Source organism: Chanodichthys erythropterus, chromosome 17 (genome assembly GCF_024489055.1).
Source record: "Chanodichthys erythropterus isolate Z2021 chromosome 17, ASM2448905v1, whole genome shotgun sequence".
In the NCBI taxonomy this organism is placed as follows: domain Eukaryota; kingdom Metazoa; phylum Chordata; class Actinopteri; order Cypriniformes; family Xenocyprididae; genus Chanodichthys; species Chanodichthys erythropterus.
The window spans coordinates 28,162,121-28,182,759 of NC_090237.1; the positions used below are offsets into that span (position 1 = coordinate 28,162,121).

The window sequence follows — 20,639 nt, forward strand, 5'->3', positions numbered from 1 at the left end:
GTTAAAGGTTTACGTTGCGGCTATATCTGCCTTTCATATTCCCCTTGTAGGTGGCCTTTCGGTGGGTCGAGACCCCCTGGTCACTCGCTTCCTCCGTGGCACACTGAGGTTGAGGCCTCCAGTGCGCACAAGGGTTCCGGCCTGGGACCTGGCCGTGGTTTTACAAGGGTTGGCCGAGGCGCCCTTTGAACCAATAGAGGAGGTTCCTGAGAGGTTCCTCACTCTAAAGACTATTTTTCTACTTGCTATCACTTCTCTGAAAAGGATAGGAGATTTACAAGCACTGTCAGTTGCTCCCTCATACCTTGAATTTGCTCCAGGAATGGTGAAAGCATTCCTGCATCCTAGACCGGGCTATGTCCCTAAGGTCCCTACCCACGTTCCAGGTCCCATTGTGCTCCAGGCTTTCTGCCCTCCTCCTTTTAAATCTTCGGATCAGGAAAAACTAAATCTGCTCTGCCCTGTGAGGGCCTTGGATACTTACGTCCACAGAGCTGCCCTGTGGCGTAAGACTGATCAGCTTTTTGTCTGTTATGGGTCCCCTAAAAAGGGGGCCCTGCATCTAAGCAGAGGATGAGCAAGTGGGTGGTCGAGGCCATCACACTTGCATATGATGCGGCCGGACAGCCTTCTCCTCTGAATGTCCGTGCCCATTCTACGCGGGGTATGGCGGCATCAAAAGCCTTGATGTCAGGTGTCTCCATCGGTGACATTTGTGACGCGGCTGGCTGGTCATGTCAGCACACGTTTGTAAGGTTTTATAACCTTGATGTCGGCTCCACTCCGGGGTCATCAGTTCTGCCAAGATAACCTGGCAAGTATTTGCCGCTACGGCACAGTTGGGATAGCGTTCCCAATGCGTTACCACGCAGCGTCGACAGTTCCCACGAAAGGGAACGTCTCAGGTTACAGATGTAACCCTGGTTCCCTGAGTAGGGAACGAGACGCTGCGTCTCTTGCCGTACCCCCTGCATACTTGCGAGCATTTGTCTCAGACTTATCCAGAAGCTAGCGTGCTCTGCATCCGGGTATGCTTTATAGTTTCCTGGTCCGTGACGTCACCCGTCTCTGACGTCTCGCTACGCGATTGGTTAGATACATGAGTGCTTCAGTGACGACATCACGCAGAAGGTTCCCAATGCGTTACCACGCAGCGTCTCGTTCCCTGCTCAGGGAACCAGGGTTACATCTGTAACCTGAGACGTTTTCTTTTTTCCAAGCAGACATATTTTCTTCCGCTTTCTCAGAAGTGTGATTGAATGAAACAATGAATGAGGCTTTTCACATGTTTCTCTGTGGTTATGTAAAATATCTCATATTCTATATGTTTAGGCTGTATTTGGATTTTAATTTAGCTTAAATCATAATGAGTTTCACAAATCTGAACTCTTATAAAGCACTTCAATTGCATTTAGTTATTAGTGATAAATTCCATTACCATCAGCAGTCCATCTACTGTGAGTCTTACTGACTAAATAAAGCAAACTGGCTTTATCTTCCAGTCATAAATACTGTATAGTGAAGTATAAGTATGAAATAAGTATAACCAGCGGACAGAGAGGCGATAGATGTGATACATATCAATGATCAGTACAAAATGACCTATAAATGCAACTTGCCCATAATTATTCTGTTCTTAAAACAAAACAAATAAATAAACGACAACAACTTATGAATAAATACAAATTTCCATTACTGTATTAAAAGTATGGGACAATTTCATTTTTATTTTGTATCAGTAGAGAGTTTAATATAATGTTTACCAAAAAGTAAATGTAGTTGCAGAGAAACACACAGTTGCATAACACTCTCTCCGGTAACTGTGATGACTTGAAGCAACTTATTCAACCGGTTGATAAACATGAAGAATTTTTAGTTTTACTTTCTCTGTGATGTAATCACACAATTTTACTACCAGACGCTCCACCAGACCACAAAAACAAAAAACACAAAAACTCAGGAGGGAGGTGGACAGGAGGAGGATCAGGGGGAGGGATGGTGGGCCAGGACTAGAGCCCCCAACCAAAGGCCAGGGGGGAGCCGGTGGAACAGACCACGGGGGCTCTAAGAGGGTCGGGGTCCTGGCTGAATGCCAGGGCGGCACTGGAGGAACTGACCAGGCGGGTTCCCTGGGGTCTGGAGTCCTGGCTGGTTGCCAGGGCGGCGCTGGAGGAACTGACCAGGCGGGTTCCAGCGGTTCCAACGGCCGGGGCAGTGGCAGCAGGGCAGGAAGCCTAGATGACGGCGGCAGGGCAGATATCCTGGGCGGCGGTGGCGGCAGGGCTGGCGACCTGGGCGGCGGCGGCGGCGGGGCTGGCGGCCTGGGCGGCGGCGGCAGGGCAGAAGGCTTGGATGACGGCGGCAGGGCAGAAGATCTGGGCGATGGCGGCAGGGCAGACCAAGGTTGCTCTGTGGCCGTGTCAGGGAGAGCGGGCAGCTCGGGGACGACCTCCGTGGTCGTATCAGGAAGAGCGGACAGCTCGGTGATGGCAGCAGGCTCGGGCTGCTCAGGCGGCAGGGCAAGGCGCTTCGGTGGCGCCGGCAGGGCAAGGCGCTTCGGTGGCGCCGGCAGGGCAAGGCGCTTCGGTGGCGCCGGCAGGGCAAGGCGCTTCGGTGGCGCCGGCAGGGCAAGGCGCTTCGGTGGCGCCGGCAGGGCAAGGCGCTTCGGTGGCGCCGGCAGGGCAAGGCGCTTCGGTGGCGCCGGCAGGGCAAGGCGCTTCGGTGGCGCCGGCAGGGCAAGGCGCTTCGGTGGCGCCGGCAGGGCAAGGCGCTTCGGTGGCGCCGGCAGGGCAAGGCGCTTCGGTGGCGCCGGCAGGGCAAGGCGCTTCGGTGGCGCCGGCAGGGCAAGGCGCTTCGGTAACCCACGAACAACCACCAAAGTGGTCTCCAGGCCTTGTAGGACGGAGGAAGCCCTTTTCCTCCTTCTCCTCCGCTTATGAGGGTGTGGCGGTGGCTCACCCAAAGTGGACTCACTGGCTGGAGCGGGCTCTGGAGCGGACTCACTGGCTGGAGCGGACTCACTGGCTGGAGCGGACTCACTGGCTGGAGCGGGCTCTGGAGTGGATTCACTGACTGGAGCGGACTCTGGAGTGGATTCACTGACTGGAGCGGGCTCTGGAGTGGACTCACTGACTGGAGCGGATTCTGGAGTGGACTCACTGACTGGAACGGACTCACTGACTGGAACGGACTCACTGACTGGAGCGGGCTCTGGAGTGGACTCACTGACTGGAGCGGACTCTGGAGTGGACTCACTGACTGGAGCGGACTCTGGAGTGGACTCACTGGCTGGAGGCTTCCTCCTCCTCTTCCTCCTCCTCCGTGTGGGAAGCGAAGATTCAGCGCCCACCTCCTCAGTGACCTCAGGAACGGATTCATGAGCTGGAGCGGACTCTGGCTGAGCATGGGTTGCCCATTGACTTCTGTGGGAGAGATAGCTGACAAAGCCCCAGAAATCCAGGATCTGGAGCCCCCGTAACTCCCACTGAGGAAGAGGGTCATCAAGGCATCCATTGAACATTTCTTTCAGTGCCTCATCGTTATAGCGCAGCCCTCTTGCCATTGTCCAGAAAAACTGGGCAAAACATCCTACCTCACTTCCCTCCTGTCGCAGAGCCAGCACCGCCCGAACAAGAGCCATCCGCTCTCTCACCGTGGCTGGAGGAGTGATCCAAATCCCCATCCTGCTGGATCCTAAAATGATGGTGTCTTCTGTCACGACACACACGAAGACAAACAGGGTAGGTCCAATTGCAGGTATTTATTGGGGTAATCCAAAGCGTAAATCCAGAAACAGGCAAGGGTCAAAATCCATGAAAACAGTCCGTACACAAAACAAGAAAAACACAACGAAAACCAAAACAGAGAAACCAGGAACGTTCGTGAAGACACCATAACAAGGGCAGAGACAAACCAGGTATAAATAGACAGACACTAATGAATAAACACAAAACAGCTGTGTGCAATGAGTGGGATAATGAGTCCAGGAGTGAGTATGGGTAATGTAGTCCAAGGGGTGAAAACAAGAGTCCGGAATGGAGTGCCCTCTAGTGGCTGACTAGGGCACTCTCACTAGTGATCATGACATGAATAAAGACACTATTGTCTTTTTAGAGCTGATTTACGGCAGAATTTGAATTTGTCTTATATTAGATGAAGTTTGCATCATTGATTCAGTTATTTATCTGTTTATGACTGATCAGTATTATATGAAGTGCTATATAAATAATGGTGACTTCACTTAACTTGACAATAATAAAACAAGAGATCACTGGAAGAGAACAATAAAAACAATACAAATAATATGCATTATGAATGTTCATTATGAATCCATTATTATCATTTTAAATAACTTGTTGTTTTAAAGTTTATCTAAACAAGAAGTTTCTTTAGCTGTTAAATTGAATTAAGTGGGGAAATAGCTATTAGTCAAATTATCTGTAATTCAGATTTTGGTCCATGTCTGTCAGCTTTGAAGTCATCTACATGATAGATTACTCCTAAAACTTGCCCAAATAGATTTATGCATTTAAAATTGAGCATAGGAAAGAAAATATCTGTACCATATTCCCAAATGACCATTCATGCTGAAGGGAAGAAGGAAAAAATGAATAAAAGGGTTAAGATGAAAAGAAGAAATAAAACATGCTGATATATTAGATTACCTTCAGCTTCCACCAGTAACGGTCCATCATTTTCGGTCCTTTCTGAATGCACAGGTCATCACCCATCCGCTCTACAGCAGCACAACATTGAACAATGACATTGCGTTGCTGAAACTTGCTTCTCCAGTTGTCTTCACTCCTCGTATCTCTCCTGTATGTCTGGCTCCATCAACCATCAACATCCTGCCTGGAACCCGCTGCTTCACCACTGGATGGGGCAGAACTGCCACCACAAGTAAGTCACCTGTTAGACGAGGACAAATTTTAAAAATGACTTTTGTATATATATAATTTATATTTAATAATAATAATAATTTATTTTTTTCCCCTTCAAATGAATTTGAACAGCCTTTCTGATGTTTTCTTCTCTTTTTTCAGCGAGTCCTATGATCCTGCAGCAGACAGGTCTGCCCATCATGAGTCCTGCTGTGTGCAGGCAGATCTGGGGTCAGAGCAGAATCACTGATGCCATGATCTGTGCTGGAGCCTCTGGATCCTCATCTTGCCAGGTATATGAAGATGGATCAAGACAAAAACATTCCCATATCAATTTTGCTGCTGTTTCAATCTCAAATGTGTGTTTGTGTCTGTGTGTTTCCCACAGGGAGATTCTGGTGGTCCTCTGGTGTGTGAGAGATCAGGGGTCTGGAGTCTGGTGGGGTCTGTGTCCTGGGGCACCAGCACTTGTAGCACTGCTTACCCAGTAGTATACGCCCGCATCTCCCAACTGCGCTCCTGGATCGACAAGACTATCGCTTCCAACTAGAACACCAGTCTGAGCATTTACCCTTCAAAGGAGGCAAAAGCAGATTTTAATCATTAATCTGTAATGCAGTTAGTCTTTGATGGTATTTTGTTTATGACTTTTGGTCTTGTTCAATCTTCATGTTACGTTACGGTTTTATTCAAATATTGACAAAGTTTCAATAAAATGAAATGAATACAATAAATTGAAATGAGGAGTGTAATCATTTATCTGAACTTAAAATACAAGTTACCATGATCCACATACAGTACTGCAAACAAAAAGAAATGTTTTCCTTTAATGTCAGTAGTTTTAAAATATATATTTAAATTGCAATTAAAACAAACAAACAAAAAACAGAGTTCCACTTTAACGGGAACAAATGACAGACAACAATGTTGCAATATTTAGTTATCAGATGTTCTCACCTGGACAGAAAATTGATTTGCCAAAGGAAATTAAATGCAGATGATGTTCTCTCACCACCAAACATAAAGTCATGAAGATTGATAAAAATTCCTTCTGATCACATGATCATGTTAAATCTTATTTGGTATTCACTTGGTAACACTTTACATGAAGGGGTGTGCATAAGACTAACATGACACATAACATAACAATTTGTACCACTGTAGTTGAGGTCAAGAAAAATATTCATGACGCTGTTATAAAATTATTTGACAGAGTATTAACAAACACTAATGTTCCATATTCTTATTCAGACAATCACTAAAATTTAAGTCACAGCACAATTCATGTTCTCTTATGTAATGCTAAATAATTCTGATTGCTGACAGATTTAGCTGTACAGATTGAGACTGAACTGAACAGACTTTTATGACTGTCTGTTATTCTACTGTAAGTGGATGACTTAGTAATACTCTGTTTTTCAGATTTATAAAATTAGATGACAGAGTGTATCGTCATTTATAAACGACAAAGAGAAATTTGCATTTAAAATGCAATAATAATATTCTAAAAAAAAAAAAAAATGTTGACAACTGTTGATGTCAACAGTTGAAATTATACACACAGAAACAAACACACTGATCGCGGACTCCATCAGGTTTAAAATAATGTTGTTACTTGAGAGCACTTTATATTAGGTGTCTTTAACATACTAATATTTAAATGAATCATTTGATACAATGCACTTATTGTGTACATACATGTTTTTAAATTATACCTATAGTTCTTTAAAAAATTCTGCATGTAATTACACCGTTGACCCTTCCCCTATCTCTTAACTCACACAGGTTTCTAACCTTACCCGTATCCAACCTCAGTAGAAGAAAATGTGTTTTGCAATTCAACATGAACACAATAAGTACATTATTTTTGATGTAAGTACATAGTAGTTAAAGACACCTAATATATAGTGTGACCAATTTTAATAAAATCAAAAGAGGCATAAGGATTACAAAATCAGCCATAAGGTGAGCAAGATATCATGCACAACTAGACTGTACAGTAATGATACAGATTATTAACATTTATTATAAACATAACGTACACAAAGTTTACAAATCTTAGCAACAAAGCAAGAGCAGAATCAGAACATGTTTGGAACAAAATGAACCAGATTTTCTTGCTTTTTTTCACAGTTTACAGAGTTATGGTAATTGTATAAATGTTTTAAAAGCAGTTTTCTTTTTTCCAAGCAGATCGGGCATTTTCCCGGTGGGCCGACGCACTTTGGGGCCGATAAAAGGTTATTTATTTATTTATTTTTTTTTTTTTTTTGCCAAGGACTGGCCTATCACGCAGGGACAGCGTGCCATTGGCTTGTCTTCTGAACTGACAGGCCAAAGTGAGATAGACCTCCCCTCCTGCGCTGTTTTTTGTTCCCTTTCAGTCGGTCACGTTCGACGTACGTCAGTAGTGACCGACGAATTGGGATATCGCTAGAGAGCCCCTATCAGCTTCGAGAAAACTAAAACAAGCCAATGAACATTGGCGTGCGATATTTGCATAACGCACCCCTCCCCATCCGGGGCATATAAAAGGGGGAGGAGATGCAATCGCACTCTGTCTTTCGCTTCGGAGCCAAGCTTTGGTGTCCTACAGCTAAGAAGATCTTTAAAACAAGAAGAAACAGCGTTCTTACCGTGTTTGGCGCAACGACACTGCAGCGAGTCCACGAGCTTCCGGGTCCGGGCGGCAACATCGGCTGTGAAACAGCGTTCCGCTGTAATTCCAATTGTTTGGTCTGCGATTTGGCCGGGTCCCGTGTGTGTGTGTTTACCACACTTCGTGACACTCCCTGTGTGTCTCATTCACAAAAGAGCTGTGAGTTTCCCCCTCTATTAGACTTTACAGACGAACCCTGCATCTGGGGAGATGGCATTTCGTCTGTGCGCTACTGGGTGTGGTCGTTCCCTGGTCCCTGCTGATGGGCACAATCGCTGTATCACGTGCTTGGGCGTTCAGCACGCTGAGGCCGCGTTTGTAGATGGTTCATGTTCTCATTGTGGGAACATGACTATCGCGGTGCTGAGGTCGAGACTCTCGTTCCTTGGTTCTCAGGGAGCGGGGGTCCCCTCCCCTATGCCCCGTGCGGCCGTTTTCTCTGGCTCCGGTCGGGGTGACGGTTCGTCGGCGTGTAGGCAGGGTGACTTGAGGGTCACGGTTAGGGCTTCCCCGCCGAGTGTTGCTCCGCGGGCCCCTGCCGCCTCTGCAGCACTGCAGCCAGTGGTGTTACCGCCGTGTCACGCCGGGCCCTCTTCGGAGCGTCCGGTATTGTCCTTCGGTGCACCTGCGGAGGACCAGATGTCGATCACGGTATCGGAAGGCGAGCATGAGTCCTCGGGAGAGGATGACTCGGCTGAGCCCCCGTCTCACGGGGTGGCGGCTGTGGCCGAGTCGGATCCTGAGTTGATGGCTGTGCTTTCCCGGGCTGCCGAGAGCGTCGGGCTCGTGTGGAACCCTCCACCCTGTCCCGGCCCCTCTCGGCTTGACGATTGGTACCTCGGGGCGGGTCGCGCTGGTCCTCAGCGTCCCGCCCCGATGCCTTTCTTCCCGGAAGTGCACGACGAGGTGACCAGGTCTTGGCGGACGCCGTATAGTGTTCGTTCGAGGCCAGGCCCCTCGTCCGCCTTCACCACCCTGGATGGCGGAGAGGCTAAAGGCTATACGGGAATCCCTCCAGTCGAACGGTCTGTAGCGATGCAGTTGTGCCCTACGGCCGCCGGCTGGCGTGGTGACCCGCGCCTTCCGTCCCGAGCCTGTAAGTTTTCTTCCTCTCTGACGGAGAAGGCTTATAGAGCTTGTGGGCAGGCCGCCTCCGCCCTGCATGCCATGGCCCTTTTGCAAGTGTATCAGGCAAAAGCGTTATCGGAAATGCCACAGGGTGGTCTTGACCAGCATCTGTTGGGGGAGTTGCGAGCTGCCACCGATCTCGCCCTACGGGCGACTAAAGTGACAGCACGCTCCGTTGGTCAAGCGATGGCTACTATGGTAGTCCAGCAGCGCCATCTATGGCTAAACCTGGCTGACATGAGGGAGACCGATAAATATCGGTTCCTGGACTCCCCCGTGTCCCAGGCTGGCCTATTCGGCGACGCAGTAGAGAGCTTCGCCCAACAGTTCTCTGCTGCCCAGAAGCAGGCTGAGGCCATTAAACATGTCTTGCCCCGCCGGCCCGCTGCTGCCTCCACCCCGCCGGCGGCGCAACCTCAGCCTGCTCGTCGCCGAGGGCGCCCGGCCGCGTCGTCCTCCGCTCCCGCTAAGTTGGCCAAGCAGCAGCCTCCACCAGCCAAACAGCAGGGAGCCGGCGCCGGCCGGGGCGCCCAGCCCGCTCAAGCCAAGCCAGGTGGTAAGAGGTCGAGGAAGTCGCGATCCTGAAGCGGGCGACCTGGAGGAGGAAGTAGCAGCTCTTCAGGGGGGGATTCCATCTGCCCCTCCACTCCCGGGGGAGGGCCGGGAGAAACTTGTTGTATGTGTTCCGCCGCTGGCTCTCCGGAGTCCAGCGGTACCCACCTTTTCACAGAAAGAGCTGTTTCCCTTTCATCCTCCAGGTCACAAGAGGGCGCGGTTGTCAGGACCCGGGGCTCTGCCTCGGTGTCCGCAGCCCCCTCTCATTTCGCCAGTAGGGGGCGCCCCGATGGTGCAGGCCGTACCACGTGTACCGTCTCCCATCGTTGCTGTCACCCCGCAGAATCTGACTCCACTTCGGGCCGCTGTGCTGTCCGAGTCGAGTCCCAGTATTCTGCCTCGCTGCCCCACTCCCGGTGCGCCTGTGGTGCCCTTGGTCCCGCTCGTTCGGCGTCTGGAAGCCTGGTTAACGCTTCCCAGCCCGTCCCGCTGGCTCATCCGCACTATCAGGCTCGGTTATGCGATTCAGTTCGCCCGGCGTCCCCCGGTGTTCAGAGGTGTCCACTACACTCAGGTGTCACTGGACAGTGCTCCTGTTCTTCGGGCGGAGATTGCTGTCCTCCTGGCGAAGGACGCAATCGAGCCGGTCCCTCCAGCCGATATGAAGTCAGGGTTTTACAGTCCCTACTTCATTGTACCGAAGAAAGGAGGTGGGTTACGGCCAATCTTGGATCTGCGAGTCCTGAATCGGTCCCTTCACAGGCTGCCATTCAAGATGTTGACGCAGAAACGCATTTTTCAATGCATCCGTCCCCAAGATTGGTTCGCAGCTATAGACCTGAAGGACGCGTACTTTCATGTCTCGATTCTGCCTCGTCACAGACCCTTCCTACGGTTTGCGTTCGAGGGTCGGGCATATCAGTACAAAGTCCTGCCCTTCGGGCTGGCCCTGTCTCCCCGCGTCTTTACGAAGGTTGCGGAGGCGGCCATTGTTCCCCTCAAGGAACAAGGCGTTCGTATTCTCAACTATCTCGACGACTGGCTTATTCTAGCCAGTTCGCGGGAGCAGTTGTGCGAACACAGGGATCTGGTGTTGGCACACCTCAGCCGGTTGGGTCTTCGGGTCAACTGGGACAAGAGCAAACTCTCCCCCGGGCAGAGGATCTCTTATCTCGGTATGGAACTGGACTCGGTCGCCCTGACTGCGCAACTCACAGAGGAGCGCGTCCAGTCGGTGTTGAACTGCCTGAGTACGCTCAAGTGCAGGACAGCGGCCCCACTGAAAATGTTTCAGAGGCTCCTGGGGCATATGGCATCCGTAGCCGCGGTCACGCCGCTCGGATTGCTTCATATGAGGCCGCTCCAACACTGGCTCCACGGCCGGGTCCCGAGATGGGCGTGGCAACACGGCACGTTCCGTGTTCCTCTGACACCGAGCTGTCGCCGTGCCCTCACTCGATGGTCAGACCCCTCGTTCCTGCGGGCAGGAGTTCCCCTCGAACAGGTGTCCAGGCACGCTGTGGTTCACACAGATGCCTCGACCTTAGGGTGGGGCGCCACGTACAACGGGCATGCAGCCTCAGGTCTTTGGACGGGGCCTCAGCTGCATTGGCATATCAATTGCCTCGAGTTGCTGGCAGTTCGTCTTGCGCTGGGCCGCTTCAAGGAGCTGTTGACAGGCAAGCACGTTCTAGTCCGCTCAGACAGCATTGCGACCGTAGCGTACATCAATCATCAAGGTGGTCTACGCTCCCGCCGCATGTCGCAACTCGCCCGCCATCTCTTGTTATGGAGTCAGAAGCATCTGAGGTCGCTTCGTGCCAGTCATGTCCCAGGTGTGCTCAACCGTGCAGCCGACGAGCTTTCACGGCAGCCTCCACTTGCGGGCGAATGGAGACTCCATCCCCAGGTAGTCCAGCTGATTTGGCATTACTTCGGCGAGGCTCAGATAGATCTGTTTGCCTCCCAGGAGAATGCTCAGTGCCAGTGGTTCTATTCCCTGACCGCAGGTACTCTCGGCACGGATGCACTGGCACACAGTTGGCCCCGGGGTCTTCGCAAGTATGCGTTTCCCCCAGTGAGCCTTCTTGCTCAACTCTTGTGCAAAGTCAGGGAGGATGGGGAGCAGGTCTTGTTGGTGGCCCCTTATTGGCCCACCCGGACATGGTTTTCGGACCTCATGCTCCTCACGGCAGCCCCTCCCTGGCCCATTCCTCTGAGGAAGGATCTTCTGACTCAGAGAGGGGGCACCCTCTGGCACCCGCGTCCCGACCTGTGGAACCTCCACGTGTGGTCCCTGGACGGGATGCGGAGGTTCTAAATGATCTCCCGCAAGCGGTTGTAGACACTATCACTTCCGCTAGAGCTCCTTCCACTAGGAGCCTCTATGCGTTGAAGTGGAACCTGATCGTTGAGTGGTGCTCTTCTCACCGAGAAGACCCCCGATCATGCTCGGTCAGATCCGTGCTTTCCTTCCTGCAGGAGGGTCTGGAGCGAAGGCTGTCTCCCTCCACCCTCAAAGTGTATGTTGCCGCCATTGCCGCACATCACAATGCAGTTGATGGGAAGTCCTTGGGGAAGCACGATCTGGTCGTCAGGTTCCTGAGGGGAGCGAGGAGACTGAATCCGCCTCGTCCCCCTCCATACCCTCTTGGGATCTTTCCGTAGTTCTTTCATCCCTTCGGCATCATCCCTTCGAGCCCTTGCAATCAGTTGAGTTAAAAGTACTGTCCCTTAAGACCGTCCTCCTGGTTGCATTGGCCTCGCTCAAGAGGGTAGGGGACCTGCACGCATTTTCGGTCGACGAATCGTGCCTGGAATTCGGGCCTGGTGACTCTCACGTTATCCTGAGACCCCGGCCTGGATATGTGCCCAAGGTTCCTACCACTCCCTTCAGAGATCAGGTAGTGAACCTGCAAGCGCTGCCTTCGGAGGAGGCAGACCCAGCCCTGGCTTTGCTCTGTCCAGTCCGCGCTCTGCGCGTTTACGTGGATAGAACTCGAAGCTTTAGGACCTCAGATCAGCTCTTTGTCTGTTATGGAGGCCAGCAGAAAGGGAAGGCTGTCTCCAAGCAGAGGATGGCCCACTGGATTGTGGATGCCATCGCCCTGGCTTATGATTCCCAGGGCGTGCCTTGCCCGTTCGGGTTGAGAGCCCACTCCACCAGAGGAGTGGCCTCTTCCTGGGCGTTGGCTCAGGGCGCCTCGCTGACAGATATCTGTAGAGCTGCGGGCTGGGCGACACCAAACACGTTTGCTAGGTTTTATAGCTTACGTGTGGAACCGGTTTCTTCCCGTGTACTCGCTTCGACTAGCCGGTAGACGCGTTGAACCTGTTCTCTGTGTCGGCTTGCAATGCCATTCCCGCTCTCTGGGCTGGATACGTGCATTTTTGACTCCAGTCGTGTTCCCCGATCGGTGAACCCTGTTGAGTTCCTCCGCCTCCCCTTCGGCTCGGACATTGCGGAGTGTCTGATGCCAGACCAACATCCACCTTCGGTGTTGTCTGTTGGTTGGGTTCCATATGTTGTAATCCCTCTAAGCGAGTGATTCCATATGTGCATGGTCCACGGTTACTCCCTACGGTGAGTCCGTGTCTTCCCTTAGCAGAGTTCTGCTGTCACCTGTCAGATGAGTCTCCCCCTACTTAGGTGGGGCCATCCCAGGGACATGTATGCGTTCTGCCCTTCGGGCCAGGCCATATGTTCCACGTAAATTCCTTCCCCTTTGGGTGGGTAGTGGCTCCGCAGCGTCCCCTTTGGGTTCGCTTTCCCAGTGTAGTCTAGTTTACTTAGTGGGTATTTCGGAACAGCAGTAGACTTCCCGGCGTAAGCTCGCCCCCTTCTCCGTCCCCCTGGTGCGACGGGTGGCTAGAGCTTGCGCTGGGCACTGGAAGGGGTTCGTAACTGTGGCGTTTTATTTGGGATCCCAATTCGTCGGTCACTACTGACGTACGTCGAACGTGACCGACTGAAAGGGAACGTCTCGGTTACGTATGTAACCCTCGTTCCCTGAAGGAGGGAACGGAGACGTACGTCCCGTCGCCACAGTTTCTGTACCCTCGCTGCAGTGCGGACACCAGTTGTCTCCTCAGCGAAAAACAGAGTGCGATTGCATCTCCTCCCCCTTTTATATGCCCCGGATGGGGAGGGGTGCGTTATGCAAATATCGCACACCAATGTTCATTGGCTTGTTTTAGTTTTCTCGAAGCTGATAGGGGCTCTCTAGCGATATCCCAATTCGTCGGTCACTACTGACGTACGTCTCCGTTCCCTCCTTCAGGGAACGAGGGTTACATACGTAACCGAGACGTTTTTAATTGGAGCGCATGAGAAACTGCAAAAGGCTAATATACCCGCTCACCACTGCCGCCCTATGAAGTAATAAACAGCGCAAGTCGCTTGATGCCTTGATCCTTTCACATTTGCCTCAGAATTGTGTTTAAAACAGTCGAGTGATATGGGAACATTACAGGTTCGGTGGTGAATCTAGCTGAAAACAGCCGCGACCATGTAAAGACATGACGAGGTAAATTGGAAAACGCTAAAACACACAACTACAAGCTTGTCGATCCAACACACCACCACCTTTAGTAATTTACTTTGCAGCTACTAACAGTGAAGAAATATGGTGTTTTGGCAGAAATGTATTTATTAAAAATGCTGTTATTATTAGGCCAACTTATGTTTAATATTGCGGAATATAAATCACTTTCTTTCATAAAGACTGTTTTCGTATTTTCTATGCTTACAATATTTTATTACACAATCTATAGTTTATTATTTATTTTAGAAACCATATACCCAAGGTAATAAGAAGCATGGTTTTACCTGGTTTACCTACCATGATCTTACAGTTAAACCATAGTAAAGGGGCAATTAAAGGATAATTTAACAAAACAGCTCTAAAGCCTGTATCCCATGGGATAAGGACAAAGCTTTATTTTTATTTCTTTAAAAATGTTTTATGACATTTTTAATAGTTCTTATGAATTTTAATTGAAGTAAAATGTTATTTCAATGAGAGCATCATGAAAGATCGATATCAGTGTCTTACATAAATTAGGTGTTAACTCTTTAAAATATTATTGTTTTAAAGGAGTAGTTCAACCCAAAATGTCTCAATTTACTCAAACATGAATTACTTTCTTTCTGTATAACATAAAAAATAAAATAATTGGAGTCAAGGGTAGCTTAACCAAAATGGTTTGGTTGACAACATTCTTCAGAATATCTTCTTTTGTGTTTTACAGAAGAGAGAAAGTCATACAGGTTTGGAACAACATGAGAGTGAGTAAATGATGACAGGATTTGATAGCATTAAATTTACTTAACGGCATGGAAATCAGTGCTTTACTGTGACAAAAGTGCAATATTAAATTTGTTAACTGCATTTGTAATATCCATCATTATTTGTCACTGTCCTTGTTTTATTTATTCATTTATTTACTCCAATTTAAGACCCTAACCCCAGCAAAAACATTCACAGGGGAACTCGTGGGCCGCATGGGCTGGGTTTGTCCAGGGCCGAATTTTAGCCTCAAAACAATGTATGAGGCTTTTCACATGTTTCTCTGTGGTTATGTAAAATATCTCATGTTCTATATGTTTAGGTTTTATTTGGATTTTAATTTAGCTTAAATCATAATGAGTTTCACAAATCTGAACTCTTATAAAGCACTTCAATTGCATTTAGTTATTAGTGATAAATTCCATTACCATCAGCAGTCCATCTACTGTGAGTCTTACTGACTAAATAAAGCAAACTGGCTTTATCTTCCAGTCATAAATACTGTATAGTGAAGTATAACCAAAATAAGTATGATATAAGTATAACCAGCGGACAGAGAGGTGATAGATGTGATACATATCAATGATCAGTACAAAATGACCTATAAATGCAACTTGCCCATAATTATTCTGTTCTTAAAACAAAACAAATAAATAAACAAACAAACATACCAATAAACAAAAAAATAAACGACAACAACTTATGAATAAATACAAATTGCCATTACTGTATTAAATTGCCATTACTGTATTATTTTTATTTTGTATCAGTAGTGAGTTTAATATAATGTTTACCAAAAAGTAAATGTAGTTGCAGAGAAACACACAGTTGCATAACACTCTCTCCGGTAACTGTGATGACTTGAAGCAACTTATTCAACCGGTTGATAAACATGAAGAATTTTTAGTTTTACTTTCTCTGTGATGTAATCACACAATTTTACTCTCTTTCTCTTCAGCATCACTGCCTTAAATGTCTTGCCCGGTTGATTAAGGAATTTGCAACCGGTCAAAAACTACATGGTAAAGCCACTAATTTACTGTAAGTATTTCAGAAATAGACTTCACTTGCGGAGACAATTTACATACAATAAAGAAAAGCTCACAACAAAGAACCACAAAAATGACAGAGGAAGTATGAGGCTTTCCAAAAAAACAGTCATCATAAACACCTTCAGGTGCAGATGCAGATTGTCTCCAGCGATAGCAGATCTCAACATTCCTCAGCTCTCAGGTCATATGAGCTGCTGGGATGGACCTCCATCACTGCCCAGATTTATCAGCTGCTGTAAATGATATAAAAGCAAGAGAGAACACCTACAGATACAACAGTGAGACATCACAAGCTCATCATGATCTTCACCATCACCTGCCTTGCCCTGGTGGCCTCTGCTCTGGGTAAGTGTCTTCTTTAGAAGTTTGCAACAAAAGTGATGGGTGAATATATATATTTACAAAATGCAAAACCTAAATAAAGAGCTTCATTCTTGTGTCATGAACTTCTGTTCTTTATCAACAGGTTGTGGAGTGCCGGCGATTAAGCCACAGACGATTGGCAGCAGGATTGTGAACGGACAGAATGCCATCTCTGGTTCTTGGCCCTGGCAGGTCTCTCTCCAGGTAACTGTGTATTGGTCGGGTTTTATCATGCATTTGCATGATTTGTTCAAAGAGTATATGTCATGTTTTCAATGCTTTTACCTCTGAAACAGCTACCCAACGGATTCCACTTCTGCGGTGGATCCCTGATCAACCAGAACTGGGTTCTCACTGCTGCTCACTGCGCTGTCAGGTAAGAGTCTTCAATCTGACAAACGTCACATACAATAGTTCTTCATAGATGCTGTTGCTCTTGTCTTTTTACAGTTAGTTTTGTCTTTATCTCTCTCTTTTTAGGGTCGGCTATCATCGTGTCATTCTTGGAGAACATGATCGCGGCTCCAATGTTGAACCCATCCAGGTCAAACTTGTTTCCAAGGTAAAAATGTTGAATGATTTCAGAAATGAAAATACAAATTAGAGATCAGCTCATATATTTAAGTGTTCAATAACTGAACGCTTTATAATTGTTGCTTCATTTCTGCTTTTTTACACAACTGAATTGAACTGAATTAATACTGAACTGACTTGAGCTGAATAAAGACACTATTGTCTTTTTAGAGCTGATTTACGGCAGAATTTGAATTTGTCTTATATTAGATGAAGTTTGCATCATTGATTCAGTTATTTATCTGTTTATGACTGATTAATATTATATGAAGTGCTATATAAATAATGGTGACTTCACTTAACTTGACAATAATAAAACAAGAGATCACTGGAAGAGAACAATAAAAACAATACAAATAATATGCATTATGAATGCTCATTATGAATCCATTATTATCATTTTAAATAACTTGTTGTTTTAAAGTTTATCCAAACAAGAAGTTTCTTAAGCTGTTAAATTGAATTAAATGGGGAAATAGGTATTAGTCAAACTATCTGTAATTCAGATTTTGGTCCATGTCTGTCAGCTTTGAAGTCATCTACATGATAGATTACTCCTAAAACTTGCCCAAATAGATTTATGCATTTAAAATTGAGCATAGGAAAGAAAATATCTGTACCATATTCCCAAATGACCATTCATGCTGAAGGGAAGAAGGAAAAAATTAATAAAAGGGTTAAGATGAAAAGAAGAAATAAAACATGCTGATATATTAGATTACCTTCAGCTTCCACCAGTAACGGTCCATCATTTTCGGTCCTTTCTGAATGCACAGGTCATCACCCATCCGCTCTACAGCAGCACAACATTGAACAATGACATTGCGTTGCTGAAACTTGCTTCTCCAGTTGTCTTCACTCCTCGTATCTCTCCTGTATGTCTGGCTCCATCAACCATCAACATCCTGCCTGGAACCCGCTGCTTCACCACTGGATGGGGCAGAACTGCCACCACAAGTAAGTCACCTGTTAGACGAGGACAAATTTTAAAAATGACTCTTGTATATATATAATTTATATTTAATAATAATAATAATTTATTTTTTTCCCCTTCAAATGAATTTGAACAGCCTTTCTGATGTTTCCTTCTCTTTTTTCAGCGAGTCCTATGATCCTGCAGCAGACAGGTCTGCCCATCATGAGTCCTGCTGTGTGCAGGCAGATCTGGGGTCAGAGCAGAATCACTGATGCCATGATCTGTGCTGGAGCCTCTGGATCCTCATCTTGCCAGGTATATGAAGATGGATCAAGACAAACACATTCCCATATCAATGTTGTTGCTGCTTCAATCTCAAATGTGTGTTTGTGTCTGTGTGTTTCCCACAGGGTGATTCTGGTGGTCCTCTGGTGTGTGAGAGATCAGGGGTCTGGAGTCTGGTGGGGTCTGTGTCCTGGGGCATCAACACTTGTAGCACTGCTTATCCAGGAGTATACGCCCGCATCTCCCAACTGCGCTCCTGGATCGACAAGACTATCGCTTCCAACTAGAACACCAGTCTGAGCATTTACCCTTCAAAGGAGGCAAAAGCAGATTTTAATCATTAATCTGTAATGCAGTTAGTCTTTGATGGTATTTTGTTTATGACTTTTGGTCTTGTTTCATCTTCATGTTACGTTACGGTTTTATTCAAATATTGACAAAGTTTCAATAAAATGAAATGAATACAATAAATTGAAATGAGGAGTGTAATCATTTATCTGAACTTAAAATACAAGTTACCATGATCCACATACAGTACTGCAAACAAAAAGAAATGTTTTCCTTTAATGTCAGTAGTTTTAAAATATATATTTAAATTGCAATTAAAACAAACAAACAAAAAACAGAGTTCCACTTTAACGGGAACAAATGACAGACAACAATGTTGCAATATTTAGTTATCAGATGTTCTCACCTGGACAGAAAATTGATTTGCCAAAGGAAAAATGAAATGCAGATGATGTTCTCTCACCACCAAACATAAAGTCATGAAGATTGATAAAAATTCCTTCTGATCACATGATCATGTTGAAAATCTTATTTGGTTTTCACTTGGTAACACTTTACATGAAGGGGTGTGCATAAGACTAACAAGACACATAACATAACAATTTGTACCACTGTAGTTGAGGTCAAGAAAAATATTCATGACGCTGTTATAAAATTATTTGACAGAGTATTAACAAACACTGATGTTCCATATTCTTATTCAGACAATCACTAAAATTTAAGTTACAGCACAATTCATGTTCTCTTATGTAATGCTAAATAATTCTGATTGCTGACAGATTTAGCTGTACAGATTGAGACTGAACTGAACAGACTTTTATGACTGTCTGTTATTCTACTGTAAGTGGATGACTTAGTAATACTCTGTTTTTCAGATTTATAAAATTAGATGACAGAGTGTATCGTCATTTATAAATGACAAAGAGAAATTTGCATTTAAAATGCAATAATAATATTCTAAAAAAAAAAACAATGTTGACAACTGTTGATGTCAACAGTTGAAATTATACACACAGACACAAACACACTGATCGCGGACTCCATCAGGTTTAAAATAATGTTGTTACTTGAGAGCACTTTATATTAGGTGTCTTTAACATACTAATATTTAAATGAATCATTTGATACAATGCACTTATTGTGTACATACATGTTTTTAAATTATACCTATAGTTCTTTAAAAAATTCGGCATGTAATTACACCGTTGACCCTTCCCCTATCTCTTAACTCACACAGGTTTCTAACCTTACCCGTATCCAACCTCAGTAGAAGAAAATGTGTTTTGCAATACAACATGAACACAATAAGTACATTATTTTTGATGTAAGTACATAGTAGTTAAAGACACCTAATATAAAGTGTGACCAATTTTAATAAAATCAAAAGAGGCATAAGGATTACAAAATCAGCCATAAGGTGAGCAAGATATCATGCACAACTAGACTGTACAGTAACGATACAGATTATTAACATTTATTATAAACATAACGTACACAAAGTTTACAAATCTTAGCAACAAAGCAAGAGCAGAATCAGAACATGTTTGGAACAAAATGAACCAGATTTTCTTGCTTTTTTTCACAGTTTACAGAGTTATGGTAATTGTATAAATGTTTTAAAAGCAGTTTTCTTTTTTCCAAGCAGACCGGGCATTTTCCCGGTGGGCCGACGCACTTTGGGGCCGATAAAAGGTTATTTTTTATTTATTTATTTATTTTTTTTGCCAAGGACTGGCCTATCACGCAGGGACAGCGGGCCATTGGCTTGTCTTCTGAACTGACAGGCCAAAGTGAGATAGACCTCCCCTCCTGCGCTGTTTTTTGTTTTTAATTGGAGCGCATGAGAAACTGCAAAAGGCTAATATACCCGCTCACCACTGCCGCCCTATGAAGTAATAAACAGCGCAAGTCGCTTGATGCCTTGATCCTTTCACATTTGCCTCAGAATTGTGTTTAAAACAGTCGAGTGATATGGGAACATTACAGGTTCGGTGGTGAATCTAGCTGAAAACAGCCGCGACCATGTAAAGACATGACGAGGTAAATTGGAAAACGCTAAAACACACAACTACAAGCTTGTCGATCCAACACACCACCACCTTTAGTAATTTACTTTGCAGCTACTAACAGTGAAGAAATATGGTGTTTTGGCAGAAATGTATTTATTAAAAATGCTGTTATTATTAGGCCAACTTATGTTTAATATTGCGGAATATAAATCACTTTCTTTCATAAAGACTGTTTTCGTATTTTCTATGCTTACAATATTTTATTACACAATCTATAGTTTATTATTTATTTTAGAAACCATATACCCAAGGTAATAAGAAGCATGGTTTTACCTGGTTTACCTACCATGATCTTACAGTTAAACCATAGTAAAGGGGCAATTAAAGGATAATTTAACAAAACAGCTCTAAAGCCTGTATCCCATGGGATAAGGACAAAGCTTTATTTTTATTTCTTTAAAAATGTTTTATGACATTTTTAATAGTTCTTATGAATTTTAATTGAAGTAAAATGTTATTTCAATGAGAGCATCATGAAAGATCGATATCAGTGTCTTACATAAATTAGGTGTTAACTCTTTAAAATATTATTGTTTTAAAGGAGTAGTTCAACCCAAAATGTCTCAATTTACTCAAACATGAA

General features: G+C 45.7%; 1 protein-coding gene across 1 annotated transcript; it reads left to right on the plus strand.

Moving 5' to 3' along the window:
• The first annotated feature begins 15,861 nt into the window (after window positions 1-15,861).
• On the plus strand, window positions 15,862-17,986 carry LOC137004613 (chymotrypsin-like protease CTRL-1). Its single transcript, XM_067365103.1, has 7 exons — window positions 15,862-15,907; window positions 16,029-16,129; window positions 16,222-16,301; window positions 16,406-16,487; window positions 17,275-17,455; window positions 17,599-17,729; window positions 17,825-17,986. Exons 1-7 carry the CDS (start codon window positions 15,862-15,864, stop codon window positions 17,984-17,986), a joined length of 783 nt encoding a protein of 260 aa, XP_067221204.1.
• The last annotated feature ends 2,653 nt before the right edge of the window (window positions 17,987-20,639 follow it).